General features: G+C 43.4%; 1 protein-coding gene across 1 annotated transcript in view; it reads left to right on the top strand.

The window, feature by feature from the left end:
* Positions 1-20,429, top strand: part of SLC29A3 (solute carrier family 29 member 3) — a 316,634-nt gene that overhangs the window by 147,270 nt on the left and 148,935 nt on the right. The window contains exon 4 of the mRNA XM_078643252.1: positions 19,731-19,957. Coding sequence (XP_078499378.1) covers positions 19,731-19,957 — 227 coding nt within the window. The remainder of the gene's footprint in view (positions 1-19,730; positions 19,958-20,429) is intronic.

Genomic DNA, 20,429 nt, shown 5'->3' with positions numbered 1-20,429 from the left:
CTAGTACTAGTTCGATAGTGCCAACTGCTTCAGTACAGCAAGATTCACCTCAAATTTAACAACCCCTGCAAATATTGCAGATTGCCTCACGAGAAGTAGCTCAACCACATGTTGCTGTTCCAACAGTGACTTCTACAGCTGCAGTGACCAATGTAGCCCCAGTATCTGTTGCTAATGTTCCATCTGTAACCCGGGTGGTAGCAAGTGCTCCTCCACTTATAGAAACAGGACCTGAGACTCAATTAGTTACCGGAGGAGTATCCCCTTCAGGATCTGTACTAACTTCTCAGAACTCACAAATAGTTGCCTGGAAGCCACCACTACCGGTGCAAGTACTAGTAGATGGAGGGATGCTAGCCCGAATAGCATCAGAAGAAATAGTTGCGACTAAGGTGGGATATATACCAGCCTAGTTTGATGAAACAGCAGGCGCTAGTAAGGCAAATAATGTGGGAACACCTTAGAAATTAGACATTGAAAAAGAAAGCCCCTGAATGTCTCACAACTAAAAGTTGAATTGTAAGAAATAATAAGGTGGTGTTTGGACTTTGAACACATAAAACAGTTTCAAAGGAAATAATGAATATAACTGTAAAAGGAAGTTACGAGAAGAGCAGCCTTAACTCGTGACAAATTAACTGAACTAGCTCCAAAATATGAGAAAAATCTTGAAAAAATATGTGCACCTACACAGAAGCTATATGGTTCAATTGGATGACCCAGCATTTGAAAATATCAGGATTACAGGACTGTGTTTGCATATTATAGAATTGGTCAAGTGGCTGATATTGAAAATTTTTAAATCAGATGGGCTAAGAAACAAGAAAAAGAGGCAAGCAGCTATTGCAGGGAAGCAAGATGAAGGAAGTGAGGGAGAGGTGACAGTTTCTCCACTTGGAGACATTGCGGTAGTAACATATGTAAATGTTTCTTGGAATGATTTGGCGGCATTCATGAACAATTTTTCCAAATTGAGGGTCAAGCCGGTGCAGTGATTTTCACAAGTGGAAAGGTTGATAAAGATTTCAAAGGTACTGTGGATTGATTTGAATATTTTTTTTGGCATTGTAGTGACAGCTGATTTATGGGCTGAATGTAAAACTGCGATGCAGTGGCCCAGAGAGGAACCAGCGAGAGTGGCGGGGACAAATGAGCCGTCTCCTACGGTGATGGAAAAGTATGATGCTGTTATTGCCTCCGAAAGATATGGATTGACAAAAACATTTTTAAACTACCCTGAAGCCAAAGGAGACTGTACATGAATCTTATGAGAGATTGTTTATATATATATATATATATATATATTCACTGAAAAAACCATAGGTTTCAGGGGTGTTATAGTTAGTTGGACATTCCACTCGTACAAAACCATAGAAATTCCCCTGTTATAGTTAGTTCAGCTAACTATAACACGCGCGCCTGCAATGCACTGCTGATGACGTCACATATTACATCACTCATGACATGGTCAGTGACATCACTCATGACATCACTGATGACATGTCAAATGACATCACTGATGACATCATCCTTGTGATAGAGTGGAAGACCTCCTCTCACCCTAATATAACCTCCGATACACACACTCAAAAATACAAACTAACATTTTCAAAACAATGGACATACCAATACCACTTAAAACACACTTATTCGGTAATTCCAAGATCTACACACACATCCACTCATTCACCAACAGTCCCTCTACAGTCACTCATACATGTACTCACTCATCATATGTACTCATACACCTGTACATCCTATTACACACCTCCACTCATCCATAAAGTTACTCACACACATAGTCACACATGCAAACAAAGTACCAAACATCCATTTACTTGCATATACAGTTATACACACACCACCACACTTACTGCTACAAAAACTTACACATACTTACTCTCTTAAACAATCACTTATAGAAACACCTACTTATTTGTACAGGAACTCTTCCAATCTCTCACTCTCGCATATACTCACTTATACACACTAATACTCACATACACTAGTTTAAAACATATGTAGTTACTCATAAAGACACTATCACTCACTCACTAACGCACCCATACACACACTATTCCACCTATTCAGACCTGCACACATGCTGTCTTCAACACATACAAACAGTGAGTTAGTCATTCATGCATCTGTGTGCTAAGTAGTACCCCCACCAAACCATACAGACACTCCTGCTGATATTCAAAAAAACAACTAATAACCCATATAGACACTCATGTAGCTACTCACCAACCCATGCAGCCACTTATACACAAAGTGAGAGACTGATACAGATATTTACATATTTAAACATTACTCACTAACCCATGTATACACTAAGATACATTTAATCAGTAAGTTATACAGTCAATTTTACAAAATAATCATCCATTTAGACACTTATATACCCATTTATTCTTCCATCGACCTTGAGATATACATATATAAAACATATTTAATTTTCATAAAAACACACATTCACTGGATGATATCATCAGTGATGTCATTTGGATGTCATCAGTGATGTCATGAGTGATGTCACTGACCATGTCATGAGTGATGTGATATGTGACGTCATCAGCAGTGCATTCCAGGTGTGTGTGTTATAGTTGGCTGAACTAACTATAACCGGGGAATTTCTATGGTTTTGTACGAGTTAAATGTCCAGCTAACTATAACGTCCCTGAAACCTATGTTTTTTTCAGTGAATTTCTAAGGTTTTTTAAATGCTAATTTCTAACTATAACATGCCTGAAACCTATGTTTTTTTCACTGAATATATATATATTTATTATACTATGTATACATGTGAAAATGTCACGGTCTGCCTCGGTGGCACAGAAAAAATGGGTGGAACTGACGTCAGCACGCCGACGAGGTCCTCTTATGGCTCCGATGACGTCATATGGTGTAGCGAGCGAAGCTGTGCTATTATGCCGTCCTGGTCGACGTGGGAGAGCTAGGAAAGAATTTCTGTGGAATGCTGGTGCAGGGGATATTCACCTAAGTGTTCAGGCTAGTCCTGTGGGAGCAACTGTTTATGTTGCCACTCCAGAAACCGAAACCAGTGATCCGAGGGCAGAGGCCCTGCAGATGGCACACGAGGTGGGGTGCCCAGTCGTGTGCACCGGCGGCGCAGCAAAGTGACAAGCACCACAACCTACAAAAAAGGTAAGGAGGGCACTGAATAACACAGGATCTTCTCTCTGTATCTGGCAGGAACAACGAAGTTAAAATGCCCTTGTACCAAAATGTAGAATTAGTGCTACAACGGTCTTCAAGAGGACCTGCAATGCCGCTTCTGCCTCCCGTACCCTGGAGGCGGCACATGGGTCACACGGTACGATCATACTGGGGTGGGACGCACACTCGTTGACCTCTCATGGCACTGCTCCACACTTCAGGGAGGACGCTTTCCATTAGCTATGTTTTCTGATGACGTTTCGCGCCAGCCCCGTCCAATAACAGAACTCCTTTAGATCCAAACAGACTCTTCCACTCTCTCACCGGAAGTAAAACCAGGCCATGCGGACATTTTCACAATCCAACAGCCAGGAATGCACTTTTCGGTAAAAAAACACATTCCTTCCTCCTAATTAATAAAATTAACGTCTCACTGAAGAACAGGAGCCAGCTTCGATCGGTAAACAGCCGTTACAACGACTTTTTTACTTCGCGATACCATTACAACGCATGCATTACCACGCATGCGTTGTACATCGAGAAGTCAATACTACGCTTTTGTTTTAAACACATGGTCATTTATCACGCACGCCTTTACAACGAATATTGTTGTAAAGGTATGTATGGTAAATGACCATGCGTTCTAAAAAACATGTAGACTATCCGCATTGTTGTAAGGAAACAGAGTCTGTTCCGTTTCCTCACAACGACATGCACCGCGCCGCAGAGACGACGTGAAACAGGAACCAAGAGGTGAGAGGAACCATGAGGAGTGAGAGGTAAGGGGGATTGCGCATGGGGTGGGGGTTTCTTTACTAGGGTTTAGGGTACTGCAGTGGTGTTAGGTTAATGTTAGGGTAGTGCAGTGGTGTTTGGGTATTGTAGGGGGGTCGTGCTGGGGGTAGTGTTTTAGGGTTTAGGGTAGTGCAGGAGTGTATAGGTAGTGTAGGGTGTCATGCTGGGGTAGTGTTTTAGCGTTTGGGGCAGTGCAGTAGTGTTTGGATAGTGTAGGGGGTCGTGCTGGGGGTAGAATTAGGGTTTAGGGTAGTGCAGTGGTGTTTGGGTAGTGTAGGGAGGCATGCTTGGGGTAATGTTTTAGGGTTTAGGGTAGTGCAGTGGTGTTTCTGTAGTGTAGGGAGTTGTGCTTGGGTAGTGTTTTAGGGTTTATGGTAGTGCAGTGTTTTTTGGGTAGGTTAGTGGGTAGTGTTTTAGGGATTAGGGTAGTGCAGTGGGGTTTGTGTAGGGGTAGTGCTGGGGTAGTGTTTTAGGGTTTAGGGTAGTGCAGTGGTGTTTGGGTAGTGTAGGAGTTAATGCTGAGGGTAGTGTTTTAGGGTTTAGGGTATAGTAGTGGTGTTTGTGTAGTGTAGGGGTCGTTCTGGGGGTAGATTTAGGGTTTAGGGTAGTGCAGTGGTGTTTGTGTTGTGAGGGGGTCGTGCTGGGGGTAGTGTTTTAGGGTTTAGAGTAGTGCAGTGGTGTTTGTATAGTGTAGGGGGTTTAAGGTAGTGCAGTGGTGTTTGTGTAGGTGTAGGGGGTCATGCTGGGGGTAGTGTTTTAGGGTTTAGGTTAGTGCAGTGATGTTTGTGTAGTGTAGGGGGTAGTGTTTTAGGGTTTAGGGTAGTGCAGTGGTGTTTGTGTACTGTAGGGGGTCATGCTCTGGGTCGTGTTGTAGGGTTTAGGGTAGTGCCGTTGTGTTTGTGTAGTGTATGGGGTTGTGTTTTAGGGTTTAGGTTAGTGCAGTGGTGTTTGGGTAGTGTAGGGGGTCGTGCTGGGTGTAGTGTTATAGGGTTTACGGCAGTGCAGTGGTGTTTGTGTAGTGTGGCAGGTCATGCTGGGGGTAGTGTTTAGGGTTTAGGGTAGTGCAGTGGTGTTTTGGTAGTGTAGTGGGTCTTGCTGAGGGTAGTGTTTTAGGGTTTAGGGTAGTGGTATTTGAATAATTCAAAATATTTCAAGACAAAATCGTGCAAGCTAGGTTCTTTCTCGGTTGACTCCGAATTTTTTCTTTGGGCCAGAAAATAAATATTTGCCCGAAAATAAAGCCCAACGTTGTTTCAGTAAACAGATATTTGACATTGTATTTCTGAGCGCTGGTTCCGCAGAGCCCAATTTGAAGTCCTCGAAAACCAGTGGTACGCGCGCACCACAGAGGAGCAGTGGGAGGGAGCGCGGCAGCGAGGCGAACGCGTGCTGGCCAACGGTGGGAATGGGCGGAGCAAATGCGGGACATGCGCCCACTTTTGCCCAATTGCATGCATTATGTTTTTTTTTTTTAAACACTCTAAACCCAATGGCAGCCAGCGAAAGACTGCTCACACGAACGAGCGTGTGAGCAGCTTTCAGAACCCCATACAAAAGGGCTCTTGCTGCGCGAGCAGTGTTGCGCACTGCAACGCAGGCGCGAGCGCTAAAAATTAACTTTTGAAACTTCATCAAATCTCTTTTTGTTGGCTAACCATCCAATAAAAATAATGTCTATTTTGTGTGTTGCTCCATTCTAATATGGTGACAAAGATTCATCCACTTAGGAAGGCGTGAAAATTCCCGGTTCTATGTAAGTTTTAAAGTGACGTTACCTGTGGACATTTTGTCATGATTTTCGCACTTGCAAACCCACTGTAAAGCTACTATCATCAGTTAAATCCATTAGAGAAGTTGATTTTAGTTATTTATAACATGTAAACACATCTCTATTGTCATCTTTGGTTTATTTTCAGTCTGGACAACACATTGAGGCCTTTAGCCCAAAGACCGTCTTAGGAGCCACTAGCCTTGGAGTTCACTCCTATCACTCCACCAGCCTCTTGTGGTCAATGAAGTGAATGAAAGCCACGATTTAGAGAAGCATCCCCCATAAAGAACACCAGCATTGTACATATAATCTCGGAGATTAATCCCTCTTGGAAAGTACTGAAGTGGCTTCGGGCCCTTCGCGATTTCTAGCTTTAGGTAAATCACACACTCCTCTGTTTTTTGGTGGAATATTCTTACAATAACCTTTTTGCTGCTAGCACATCCTCAATAAATGCAAGAAGAATGATTGCGTCCCCAAACATAGAAAGATGAAAAAATATAGGGACTTGATGAAAAAGATCTGCCTGCAGAAGTATACTACGGACAAAGGACATCTATGTGAGGACAGTAAATAATGCCCATCCTGGTCTTCTGATTTGGCAAGCAAAAAAGTAGCCCAGCACACTTTACAAGCAAGTTAAACAATTAAGTACTCAAGCACAAAATTATTACAAAGAAGAGTCGATGTTGTGTTCGTTTTCGTTTTGATCCTTTATTTTCTTTTGTTTAAAACTTTTTGAAACCGCCAACGCGTTTCGTCCAAACAAGGACTTCTTATGGGCTTATAGTATGTATGTCATGCACTTACTGTAAGTGTTCCCCATGTGTTAAGAGCAAATGCTTTTTGGAGTCAATTTGGAAAGTCCAACATTAAGGTATGTTTTATCCCAGGTAACGTTCCCTGTTCTATATATATCCGAATAACGTGTAATTCTCGTAGTCCGATCTTCCACGACGATGGGCAGCCCCTCGTCGTGGAAGATCAGACTACGAGAATGTTGGACTTTCCAAATTGACTTAATTGTTATACTTGCTTGTAAAGTGTGCTGGGCTACTTTTTTGCTTGTTGTAAATTTTGGGAAAGCTGGTTGTGTCTCGGTCAGCTACCCATCTATTGGAGGTATAGGGAATTATGCCTCAAGCCCTTTTTGCACCTATGGATTTTACAGAATAGGGACGTTAGGACGAGTGCGGGCATCAATGCTTTGATTCCCAAATGTTTTTACTTTTTCTTCTGATTTGGCCTTTCCTCGCTAAGGAAGGGTGATGAGGAATGTGTGTCCGGTGTTGTAGGACCTCTTTAGGACACCAGGGTGCTTATTCACTTAATCCAGTTGTTTCATCTGTGTTATTCATTTGGCAAGAAAGTAAATGTATACAAGCGGAGCACGTGTCGACCTGTTATGGGTTTTATCCTGTTTTTTTCTTCACTTTTTACTGTATAACTCTGCTGTTTGGTGTGACCTGTACAACATTTCGCGCTGGCATGCTGAGCGAAGAAAAAGGAAACGCTTACCACTGTATTTCTAATATTTTTCATTTGTGCTACTGTAAGTAGAGTCCCAGCATCTATTATTCTTTCCAAATACACTTCGGTGTTTTGGACTTTTTTTGGAATATATATTTATACTGCTGTTCTAATTTTGTTTTACCTTACATATAGCACGTGTTTGCTTTCCATATTTGTACTTCGCGTCCAACAATTATTCTTGCTTCAAAATGTGATTCTAGATCATTATAAATATATTCTGACACGTTCAAAAGCAGTCGCCGTTTCGATTCATTGTATTTTTTACCTTATTTTTTAAATATGAATAGTACAGATTACATGATAGCATAGTTTTAGGTTAGTGAGGAGGAGTAGAGAATACACTGAAGGCAAAATGTTAACGAACTTTTGACTTGCGTTTCAATGAGTTTTTATAACTGAACACCAGTTGTGCATGTTATCTTTTCTTATAGCCCGTACTTACACCATATATGGAAGAGTTGGCGATATCGACTCTGTAGTTATGGTTAAAGTCCATTTTCTGGTGAAAATGAAAGTGAAAGGTTGTTTTTCATTCACTGTCTGAGTTAGGGGAACATATAGATAGATGGTGCTCTTCTAATAGTACAGACGAACTACAACCAATAGATAGAAAGTACCGAGAGAAATAATTAAGAGTTGTTCAGCTTGATTAAAGCAACCATCACTTTTGTTTTATCTTTTTTAATGCCACTAAAGTAATGAAACAATAGCGCCCCTGGCTGTCTAATCAGACTCACCATTGCCATTAAAGTATGTGTTTTTTTACATTATGTGCATCTTTGGTTGACATTTCTGCAAGAGGATATCTTTGCTAGCGGATCTTCTATTCTGGCTTATGTGGACCACAGTTCTTTATATTATTCCTGGTCTCTCCTCTTCCTATTTTATTTTCTCGCCGCTGTTACCTGCTCGGAATTCATGCAGATAGCAGAGTCTAATCTTTCTATTAATGAGTACACTGTATGTGCCTTGGGCACCGAGGTGCTCGTTTCCCTGTGGTATTCTCTTAGGCACGGTGGTGTGGAATGAAAGTCTGATAGCAAAGGAGACAACCCTTTAAAAACTCTCACATCTGCCTATTTTCGTGTTCACTTTGAAAGAACAGTTTCTACAAGCCTCTTGCATTATCCTTGCTTTTTTAGGTCTCGCTAGACGAAAGCAAAAGCGAAGCTTTTGCTGTCTATGCGAGACAACTTATGTAGTTACTTTTGGGGGAATGTGGACAGCAGAGTTCCATGCGCTTTTCCTGGCCGAGATTGAACCTCGGGAGCGCGCACGTCGCCGTGCCTCATATTCCCATTCTCAAACAAAGCCACTCTCACGCATGCGCACATACACACGCTGCATACACACACGCACCCCCCCTTAAACAGACACACGCTGCATACACACACGCACCCCCCCTTAAACAGACACACGCACGCACAGACACACTCAAACAGACACACGCGCGTACACCCCCACCCTCAACCCCACTCACCGGGCTCCTCTCCCCTTACGCATGGGAAGGCACTGTGGAGCTCTGTGCCAGAAGGAGCGCTGTCTGAAATCACCGCCGCCTCCCACAGCGGCATTGTAGGGAAATTAAAAGTTGCCTCCCCGTAAACACCGCCGCAGCCCGGGAACCTCGGGAGCCTCAGAAATCCCGAGCGCAGCTCCTCTGACGTCAGACGAGGAGCCGCGCTGATATTGGTGCCGGTGGGGCCGTTGCCTAGAAACGGAAGACTCGTCGACGCCGGGCGGGAGGGGCTGCTTCGCTCCTCACCCGGGCAGCCTAACAGCGTGCTGCTCAGTTTTCATTATGGACGCCAGCTTAAGTAATGGCGGCTGCTTCTTTGCATTTGCATTTCTTTTAAATACACTCCCTGCACGTAATCTGTTTGGACGCTTCCTCCTTTGTTACATCTCCCTCCTGCATCTACACCCTTCATATGCCTTTGTTTAGTTTTTTTAACCGTAGCGCCGGGCTATAAATTTAAAATGCGCTCCGCCCCTTCCTCCGCTGCATGAACACCTGCAAGGAAGGCGATGCCTTAATTAAAAAAATCTGGTTTCATATTGACATACTTAAATGGCGGCCACGCATCTCATTGCAGTTGGCTCACCAAACTAATTTTATTGAATTTATTTACATGCTAAAAAATTGGCAGCTGCACGTTTTGTTGCTCGTGGTTCACCCAACGATTTTTTTGTATTTTTCTATTTACATGTTCAATAATGGCAGCCATGCATCTCATTGTGCGCAGTTCACCCAACTCGTTTTTTATGTTTTTTTAATATACATGCTAAATAATGGCTCCCACACGTTTCATTTGTGTAGTGATGATCTAAGCCGTCCCAATGTCTAGTGGTTGTAGGTGGTTCTAGATAGGCGAGAGGAACAGCTATAAGAAGTTGCGTGGAGGGTGGGGAGCAACATTGTGCCAGGCTGACCCTAGTTCGAACAACAGATGTTAAGCCCATCTGCGAGCCCCTGTGGTGGCCAGGCGATCACGACCGACAACCAGCCTGCCCACATTTCTGGGGCCCAAGCCGCGCAGGTGACTGCAGTTCGCGGTCGTATGACTTATTGTTTCATTAGCTTATGCTTACTGACGCTAGATGTTGTCTGCTGCTACGTTAATATCACTTGGTATTTATCATATATGCAAACATTACTCTGGGGCCGATCAACTGGCTTGTGTTAAATCACATTTAATCAGTCAGCATAATTTCTGAGGCCAGTTGAGTGTTCAATGGTTGCGAATTTCTTAGAACAAACAGTTCGAGCGACTGCTCGCATGCAGTTATTAATTTTAGTTATATTCATTAAAAAGGTATGCTACTCATGCTGCCTTAACCAAACACAGGCTATTGAATAATCACACCAGAAAAGGAACTGAGGTCACCCTGTATATGTGCTATTTTGCATTCACACTTCTGAACACCTGATCAGGATTAGGCTGCAATTTTGGATTAAGGGATGATCCCCCAAATTTAGCAGGTCATCCACCGTCCCTCCAAACGATCAATGAAGCAGCTAATGATGCCTCCACTTTCTTGCTATGAAACAAAAAAGACCCCCATACTTCTCTCTTTATTTATGGCGCTCCCTCTTCAGAGCACGTGAATGACCCTGCTTTCACTGTCGCAATTATGGTGAGGTTTTTTGGTGCTGGCACCGTGGAGTTGCTTACGAGAACCATCATTTCCAATGCAATAGGTGTCATATTTCTGAGAATTTGAGCTTTTGGCATTGTACATGACAATGCCTTTTATTTATCTGTTTTAAAAACCAACACAAATAAAAAAGGCATTGTCATGTACAATGCCAAAAGCTCAAACTCTCACAAATGCGAGACCTATTGCATTGCAAATGCTTGTTAACACTTTAGCTTCCAGTGTCCATCATTTCTTTGTTTTATTTATTTCTCACACCACAGTGGTTCCACGGTTGTTTTGCATTGCCCAGAAAATATAGTTTTCATCAGTCAAGTGCACCTCTCAGACTTCATCTGCGACACGGCTGCATGGGATCTAAATGTAGCTCTTAAAACTGTTTAATAGCAGTGGAATATTGCTGTGAGAGAGCAAGTGTACTGAACGAGAATGACCCCTTTCATGGTGGATCATTGGTGAGGGATTGGTTGCTTAAGGGTAACGATGTGATGTTCTCACCTCCCCAGTTTTCTTTTTGCAGCCGAATTTTCACAATACATCACCTATAATGTCTTGGGGTATGCCAGCATTTCTGAAGAGCAGCTTAAGAAGGTTTCATTAGTTTAGAGTGTGGAGCAGTATGCACGAGCATAATCAATCTGCTGCAGCAATTCATGTATTTAAGTAGAAGAAAAAGACGTGCCACAAAAGAAGGCGTCTAAGAATCATGTTTCTGGCTTCCTGCTGAGCCTGAGTGGCTGCGAGGGATGCAGAGCTGGCCCTCGGAGGAGCAAAAAGTAGCAGTAGGTAAACTGGGAGCCCATATTAAGTAGCTCCTGTGCCAGCCTTTGGGATCACAATTATGGTGGTGCAGCTGCTGATGGACGTCTGCATTGTGTGTGACTAAGGGCTACTTCGACTGGGTTACATTGACCCTGGGTTTGGCCATGTTGGACCTTAAACCTACATGAGGATGAAAGCGGCCTAGTGATCCGAACTATTTCCGGTTAGTGTTGGGACCGTAAAATCCTCTGCATGGTAAACGATGTGTACCCCTGCTCTGAGTGCCCAACTGTACTTTTGTCGGCATTCCTAATGCTGATTTCTTTTGTCATAGTCAAACATGGATCACATGTGCGCACTATGATATAGGCCTGTCTCACGGATTGCAGTCTTGTTGGACCGGGGTGGGGGAGGAGGAGGAGCACACAAAGTGCTACCCTTATAGTGGTCGCCTTCACCAAGAGTTAAGCCGCACAAGCGTAGTGGTGGCAGCATACCATGTAGTAGGAGTGAACAGATCATTTTTAGGTCTCAGCTAGATAGCTCATGCGCGGTCTCGAAGAGCCGTGTTGTGTTTAATCTGTGGGCTTCAGCCCATTGATTGGCTTCCCATTTGCTTGCTCCATTGTCACTCTCAAATTCTTTGTCCCCGTTTGTCCACAGCACGATTGCATCACAGCTCTTCCCTCCCCCAGAGCATGGACCAAGTACTTGTATCCTTCCACTGCTCCTGTTTTGGGAGCTACTTTTTTCTTTGTCTTGGAGCACTCCATACGTGTGGTCCTGTTTTTACTCGCTCTGTCCTCTGGCTCCGTCCCCCGACTCTTGTTTCTTTAAATGTATTTTTTATGTTGTTTTATATAGCGCGAACGCCACCCGAAGGTGCTAATGGAGCTCTTTCAGCTACCTTACACAAGGACACTTTCATCATTTGGAGCGCTTTCAGTCACTTTACACACGGACACATTAACTTTTGGAGGTACAAGGAGATTAAGTGATTTGCTCAGAATCACAGGATGTTGAGCCGAAGCCAAGACTCAAACCTGGTTTCCTAGCTCCATAGTTGGCAGCCGTGGCCGTAACGCCACTGTTTATTGTTTGTGCCTCAGTCATAACAAGTTGCTGTGTGTCCCTTTTATACGATCTATTTTTACTTTTGCATTTCACGCAGAATGTTAAATGTTCTCATGTCACTGCAGAATTTTGCAATTATTTAATACCATGGTGCTTGCTGCTTGCAGTTAATCACTCCTGAGGGTGGGCAGGACGAACAAAATTGGTTTGAAATGTTTGCAGTTCTGCCACCGAAACCCAGAAAACGAGGATGGATTGCAGCTTACGCTTAAAGTGTGTGCTCTTGGGCTACATGATTAAAAGGCAGTAGTGCAAATATGTGGCGATTCCTGTGTTATTGGGGTGCCATTTTAACTTGGTCCTTTTACCATTGCAGAGTAGAGCATCGGCGACTCATAGACAGATGACAAAAGTGGTCTTTGCGTTAAATAGAATTATGAAATGTATCATTTGATAGACACATGGAGGGAAAAATATCCTATGGTGAGGGATTATTCTTACTTTTCCTTAGTCCATGTATCGATTTCTGACTATTCTCGCCATCATTGATGGGAATGGTAGATGAAGCGCGGAATATTACCTAGAACTTTTTCTGATCACTCCCCGGTGATGCTCTCGCTCAGTGCCCCTGACCTAGCATGGCAATATAAATCCTGGATGCTAAAGGAAAGTACGTTAAGCGGTCCAGTATTTCGCTCTTAAATTCACTTTGTCATAACAGAATATTTTCAACATAACCAGCGATTTGTAATGGATGTGGAAGTCCTGGGAGATGCATTTAAGGCTTATATCTGTGGTGTCTGTATAGCTAAGGGATCCTTAGGTTGATACGCTTAAGGTTAGACGTGCTAAAAGGAGAAGGTAAAAGCATTATTTGAGCTCTCGATTTCCGGTTCCCAACACTGGCTCTTAATCTTCAACAATGGCGCTTTCCATGAGCAAGTTAAGGACACATTCATTTATGGTAGGCAAAGGGAGATTAAGTGATTTGCCCAGAGTGACAGGATGTTGAGACAATGCTGACACTCAAACCTGGTTCCCAAGCTCCGAAATCGGGAGCTCTGACCATTACGCCACATCCTTTCCTCACTTTCATAGTTAGTAGTTGGTTCTGTTTTAGGCGGTGCAAACAGGAGAAATTGGCTGGTGCAAGTTGCCTCTTGACAAGAGCCCTAGCACTTATTTGTTTACAAATTAACCACTAGCTAAAGGTCTAGAAATAGAATTTGAGGCTTGTCAAGACAATACTATATTGGCTAAATTACAAGAAACCCTGGAGGAATTCAGAGCGACAGCAGGGAATAAAGTGTTCTATTTGGAAAGAAAATGCGCACTAGAGCATTTGGTGAGGGCGACAGAATGGCAGGACACTTGCCTGGGTATTAAAATCTAGTGGAAAAGCCACGCAGGTCACTAGTGTCCAGAACGCCTCCGCCCGACTCATCCTGGACATCCCCCGACGTAGCCACATCTCCGGCCACCTAAGAGACCTGCACTGGCTCCCCGTCAACAAGAGGATCACGTTCCGGCTCCTCACCCACGCACACAAGTCTCTCCACGACCTGGGCCCCAAGTACCTCAACGACCGCCTGACCTTCTACACGCCCACCCGCCAGCTACGGTCTACTAGCCTCGCCCTCGCCGTACCACGCATCCGAAGAGCCACCGCCGGAGGCAGATCCTTCTCCTACCTGGCGGCCAAGACATGGAACTCCCTCCCCATCCACCTTCGGCTGACCCAGGACCATCTCGCCTTCAGGAGACAACTCAAGACCTGGTTGTTCGAGCAGTAGCGGACCCTTCCCCCCAAGCGCCTTGAGACCCTTCCGGGTGAGTAGTGCGCTATACAAATGTCATGATTGATTGATTGATTGAGTGTGCTTAATGAGTAAGATAAAGTGTCATTTGTGATGGCAGATGAAACTACAATGTCTACATATGAAGACTTAGCACGCTATCTAGATGGCATGGCTTTGCTGTGGGTGGAGTGGGAGGGGGAGATAAGGTAGTTGTTAAACAGTCCACCCACTGTGGAGGATGTGAGGATTCCAATTGCTGCTTTGACAAATGAGAAGGCCCTGGCAAGCTATGGCTTCCTGGTTGAATTCTACAATGAGTTCTCTGATGTATTGGCCCTCGGGCTTTTGAAGGTATAGAGAAAGTCAGTCAACAAGGGTACACTGCCTTCATTAATACTGGAGTCGGTCATTACAGTTTTCCCCAAGCCAGATTGTGACTCTTGTAAATGCACCTCCTAAAGGCTGTTCTCCTGACTAAATATGAACAATAAATAATTGCTAAAATATTGGCACAACGTCTCCAAGCACTGATGTAAAAGGTTGTACTCCTGGAACAATCCAGCTTCATACCCCAGCATTTAAGCCAATAGAGTGGACATACATGTAGGAAGTTCAGAGGTATATGGAGTCAGGAAAACATTTTTTGAGGTTAATAAATCTTCTTTACACACACCCCTATGGTAGGGTAAAGATGAATTGAGTACAGTCCAGTGTGTTCCCCAGTGACAGGGGCACAGTTCATGGGTGCCTGATGTCGTTCCTTATCATTGCTCTGTTTATCGAACCTCTGGCCTACTGTGTATGAGAGAAACTCTCCCATAGGGAAGTATACGTCAGATTTGGATCCCCACCAGTGTCATTATAGGCAGGCAATATTATTTTGTATGTCTAAGAACCAGCTGTGATCACGGTCCCTATTATTAAAGTCATTATTTGATTTGATGGATACTCTGGATTACAGATCAACTGATAAATCTAAGAGGGTCCAGTTTACAGAGATAGTCGCCCTGGAAGGGTGAGTATGCACTTAGATCGAGGCCTGACGACATGAAAAATCTCAAAGTGCAAATTCCTAGGGACATGTGGTAGACTGGAGTAGGAGAATATTTTGGGGTAGCCTTAGAAGATTTCAAATCAAAGATTGAACAATGGATAAGACTTCCCTTATTGATGTTGGAGAAAATATCATTGATTAAGATGGTGATCCTGGTGAAGCCGTTATATTTATTTGTTAACATTCCCATACACAGGCGGAAAAGGTTTTTCCAACAACTCCACTAGTTATTAACTAGAAATAGATTGATCTGGGGAGGTGCATATACCTTGCATAAAACCCTATGATAAAGTGGGGGTTGGGGTACCAAACCCATAATTGTATTACTTAATACAAACATGGGGAAAAGTTTTTGATAACTTTAGAGGAAAGATAATTCCATACAAATGTACTTTGTGCTTCTTGAGTCAGAACTGGCTTGGAACCTGTTTTTCCACTTACCTTGACTCCAGGGGCTCAGAACACATTCCTAGCTAGAGGACCCTGTTGTTCAGAGGGCAATAACCTGGCCTCTGGGCCAAGGCCATAGGAATGTGGGGATGTTGTCAACAGTTGGCCACATACGAGGGATTAGTCGTCTGGGAAGTGGCAGGAGCAGTTGGTAGAACTAAGGACAGCCTTATTTTGTCATTGAGATTTAAAAAATGGATGGCAGGATCTGCCCCTATTCATTCCACGGCCATCTAAGCCTCTCTGGCTTTAGTCCCAGCAATGGGAAAATAGTTGTTTTTACGGGCAGATGCAGGACACCTAATCTTAACGGGAATGGGTTTAGGGAGAGTCAGAGCCCCGTATGATAGAAGATGGGGATAGCATTTTGGAATTAGTGCTTTAAATGTTTACAGGAAAGCAAAGTGTAATTTCTGCACAAGGAGATGGACAGAGGGCAATAAAGTCAAGAATGGGGTTGGAAAAAAATCTCCATTTACTGGCTTGTACAGGAAACTAAATGGCACCCCACCACCTCTTCCTCAGAACCTATGTGGACCGGGGAAGGACTCCTGATTCCTGCTGACGACCAGGAACTGGTGCCACCCTCAAGGGTCAGTTAGTTGACCTCCTGTTTACCTGCTCTAGGGATAGACAAAGTAAAAGGAATCCTAAATCCAAGAGGGACCATCGAGAAACGAGTCCTTCAGGAGCCCTGGCTCGAGAGAGACCTAGAGCATAGAAACGGATGCAGAAGTGACTAGTCTTTTGTAGCAGATGCAGTAAAGCGGGACTTGGTCACTATTTCCACCTCTGGATGTCTGGGGCAGGGTGCTGAGGCTTGCCCACAGAGGCGATAGACAAGATGGACACAGGTTTGTCCCACTTGGAGTTGCTGCTCTGAAAACTTGTTCAACAGGACTTAGTTGTAAATGTATCTGTATCTGAACTGTGGGAGACATGCCGGCTAGAACTACCATCCTTGTTCTTCTGTTGGACTTAAAGAATAAGTCCAAAGGAAAAACATTGGTCAAGGGTAAAGTGGTAAATCTATCACAGTGGCAAAGCTACCTCAGTAGATACGAAATACAGCATGGCCCGCTCAGACAATCAGAAAACCAACAGCTTCAGCAGGAGCTTATCAGTGATCGATTTGTCTTGGTGTTCACTTGATTGACATAGGCCATGGAACTTCTCCCGCTGAGGGATGCTGATTTCCTAAAAGTAGCCTAAGCCACACGGTAAAACCTTTGTGAATAGCTTTGTGTATCCAACTTATTCTCAATCGTGATCGGGCTGGAAATTGTTTCTATGAACCAGTTGACCACAAACTGGTTTTTTTTTTTTAATAGAGCTTTATTTTTTCTAGGTGTTTTTTACCTTAAACTTAAAAAATGTACACATATGTTTCATGTGATTTGATTTTAATTGTTTTGGTGGCTTTTGGATTAATACGTTTTTCTGGACTTTTCTAATAAATGTAGGGATTTTTCTGTTTTGTTTACTCGACTTCAAATGGTTGGCACTGTTTAAGCCTGACATGCATTCTCTTCAGAACTACCTGTTGCTTTTGCCATGGCTACCAGAGATTGAGCAGGGTTTTAGTTAGACTTGTGTTGAGACCTAACCGGAGTGTGTTTATTACAATGGTCAGGATTTCCCCTTCCCAAATTAACCCACTTTCAGACGAGCAGCAAATCATGTTATGAAGCAATCGGAACTGTTTCAGCACAATAGAAAGAATGACTAGATGCATTGCACAGGCACCATATGTAATGCAGCTGATAGTGTGCCATATTTACCCCAAGGGGGGCTAGCATTGGCAAAGCCAATAGGTCTTGCTTTATAGATCTTTTGGCTTTGCCAAAGCAGTTTGCCTGTGCTGTTCAGCATCACCACATTGCAAAATGAATCCAGTCACCATATACCCTAAATCTGATGGCAGAGAGGAGAAATCAATCAGGTGCCCTTGATAGATAACATCTTTACCTTTGGCATTCAGAACTTCTGAATCAAACATACAAGAGGATCCCTTACTGGAAGTCCCAGATAGGAAAAATAAAAGAGCCTGCAGGATGAGTCGCTCGAAGACTGTGAGGCTTGACTCAAGGGCGTAGCTCTAAAATGACTAACTTCGCCTGTAGATGGACCTAAAGATTGTTGCTGTTGACTCCTCTAATGGGCCTTCCAGCAAGTGTGTGTGGTCTCCCCAGCGCACTTTGCACCCTCTGTAAAAGTCATTTCATGCTTCTAATTCAAGAAATAAAAATGCAGCACTGCCCCTATCTGGAGCCTCTCCACCTTTAACTCTGTAGTCCAGAAGTGTCATTGACGCCCCCACTACACCAAGGCAGCCGAAATAATAGCGAATACACGAACTGTATTGAAGGTGATGGCAATCAAAACTGAGCCTGGACGTTCAATTCAATACAAGCTCGACTGAGTTCTCATTTGTGTATCACTGAAGAGTGTGACTGTAAGTCTTTGACCATGCTGTGAGAGGTGTACGAGGAATCGATGGACACTTTTGTCGTGAAGTTGAGGCCAAAATAAGTCTTCTGCAAGGTCCCATCTGCCTTTTTGCAATCTAAAATAACTGGGTTGGCATCCTTCAGCGCCACTGTAGAGCGACCTCCCAGACTGGAAGACCTTGAATTTACCTGAACCTCGATACTCCACCAGATACATTTTAGTCAGGAATTTTGAGATCATAGTCCTCTCCATTTCACTATATTCCTGCATGATTGCCTTCTTTACCAGAGGAATAGCAGGTATTGATTTGGAAGCTGGTCAGTGAAACTGAAACAAATAGGAATAAATTGTGCTTAAAACCTCCACAGACTCAGAAGGAAAACTGAGACTATCCCTCATGTACTCTAAAACCATGGAAACCCTTGCCATCCATCGGTCTAAACTGAGGGTACGGCAGCATGGCGGATTCAGAATCTGCACCATGTTCAGGAAATGTCCACTACGTGAGAGAAGACACAAGACAGCGCAAAAGACCATGTCTACCAGTATGTTTTTTCATCCAGTGAAGCAAAGAATCTCGTCCTTTATCTCTATACCTCATGCCTCAGAAGGCGCCGTCAACGAAGCAGTTCCACAAGTGGAGAAAGCGTAACTAGACTCAGAGGATGTGCTTCAGATCATCTTACTGGCTTGTTTTCCTTCCACTGTTAAACAGAATAATAACTCAAAAAAATTAACAGGGAATATCACAGGAATCAGCCTAAATGGTACTCAGCCTTGCCTGCCAGATTCCTGACTATTTAGTCGAGTACACCTCCTCTCCAGGACTCTCTACCTTTGACTCACCCCAGTGAACCGTGAGGCAGTTTCAATGTTATGCTTCACATTCATAGTAACAAAGTGATCCTAAACCAACATGCCCTCCAGCCGTGGTGGTGGGGCATTCTGGTGAAGCGGTACTATGCACACAGCGGCCATCAGAACATAAATGGTTTCCCTTCATTTGTGAAGAAAATCCACCATCCCCCGCTGAAACCCCCCTCCCTCCCCTCCCCCCCACCTTTCAAAAAACTTCCTAACAGATCCAGCAAGAGACCAGGAAAAGATTCACCATAGAAAGGGGTGTGTAAGTAATGGGAAGCTGCACTTCAAACTAGGCCACAAGGGAAAAAGTTAGTATTTAACATCCACACTGTTCAGTTCCTTTCTTCTCCCCTTGTGTTAGAATCAGTAGCAGTGTATGGCCTTGTTCACAGGGAAATTATACGCAGTTTTGCCTGCCATCCTCACCACACAGCAACATAATCCCCTACTTGGAATAATTTTATGTCAATTAGTAAGTACAGTGTCATTCCATGACTTAGGCAGTATTTGCTAAGTTTCATTTTGGGATTCAGTTAAAGATAGCTTTACAGTCTACTAAAGTATCTCAATGATTGATTAATTCTGTATATTTAACAGCAATAGGTACATCCGAACAGTGACTGTGTAGATACACTTACTGAAACTCACTGTTAGACGAAATAATGCAATATTCCTGGCGTTACTGCCCAAAAGTCTACTCATTTTGAACAGTAGTTGAGGAGGATTGTTGTGGGACTGGGTAGACTGTTCAGAAGAAACTCAAAATGTGAGCTAGTGCAAATAAGATGAATGTCTTTTAAATCTTCTTGTGATGGTTTTGTCTCTACCTTTTGTGCAGGGTGTCGGCTAATGTGCGCATTCTGTCTTCTTTGGTCGTAATGCTGCTTGTTTTCCTGGTCACCACAGTGTTGGTGAAAGTGAATACATCACTGTGGATGTACGAGTTCTCTACTGTGACTCTGGTATGTGTGGTCATCATCACTGGCGCCTCAAGCATCTTCACAAGCAGCATCTTTGGTGTCACTGGCCGCTTTCCCATGAAGTACTGCCAAGCTGTTATTTCAGGTAAAATTTACAAGATGGTGGAGGGGTGGCTTTCAAAACAAAGTTGTTATGATACTACTTAATTCATGTATTCAGGTTATGACTTTTGTACATACATTTTCGCAACCATTTTGTAATAATAAACCTTGGACCCGATTAACAAAAGTCATTTTGGAGCACCTAATGTAGTACTTAATTAGTACTATTTAATCTACTACAAAATACAATTCACAAACCTATGCCTTGAGATTTACACCTCCGCCTTTCCTATATTTTCATTAAGGAGATTACCACCCCAGTGGCTGAGCTCTTCAGACATTCAAATATAGGGTTTAGTAATAAATGTGTGTGAGTTATGAGAAAATGGAGAATGACTACAGAATGGCGGGCGTTAAGGGACTTTGTAAGAAGGGGTTGAGGAACGGATATGCTAGTACAAGGCACTCTTCCCCATAAGATATATATATGTGCTAGTTACATAATACACTGTTAA

Source organism: Lissotriton helveticus, chromosome 5_1 (genome assembly GCF_964261635.1).
Source record: "Lissotriton helveticus chromosome 5_1, aLisHel1.1, whole genome shotgun sequence".
Taxonomy (NCBI): Eukaryota; Metazoa; Chordata; class Amphibia; order Caudata; family Salamandridae; genus Lissotriton; species Lissotriton helveticus.
This window is presented reverse-complemented; position numbering and strand designations above follow the sequence as displayed.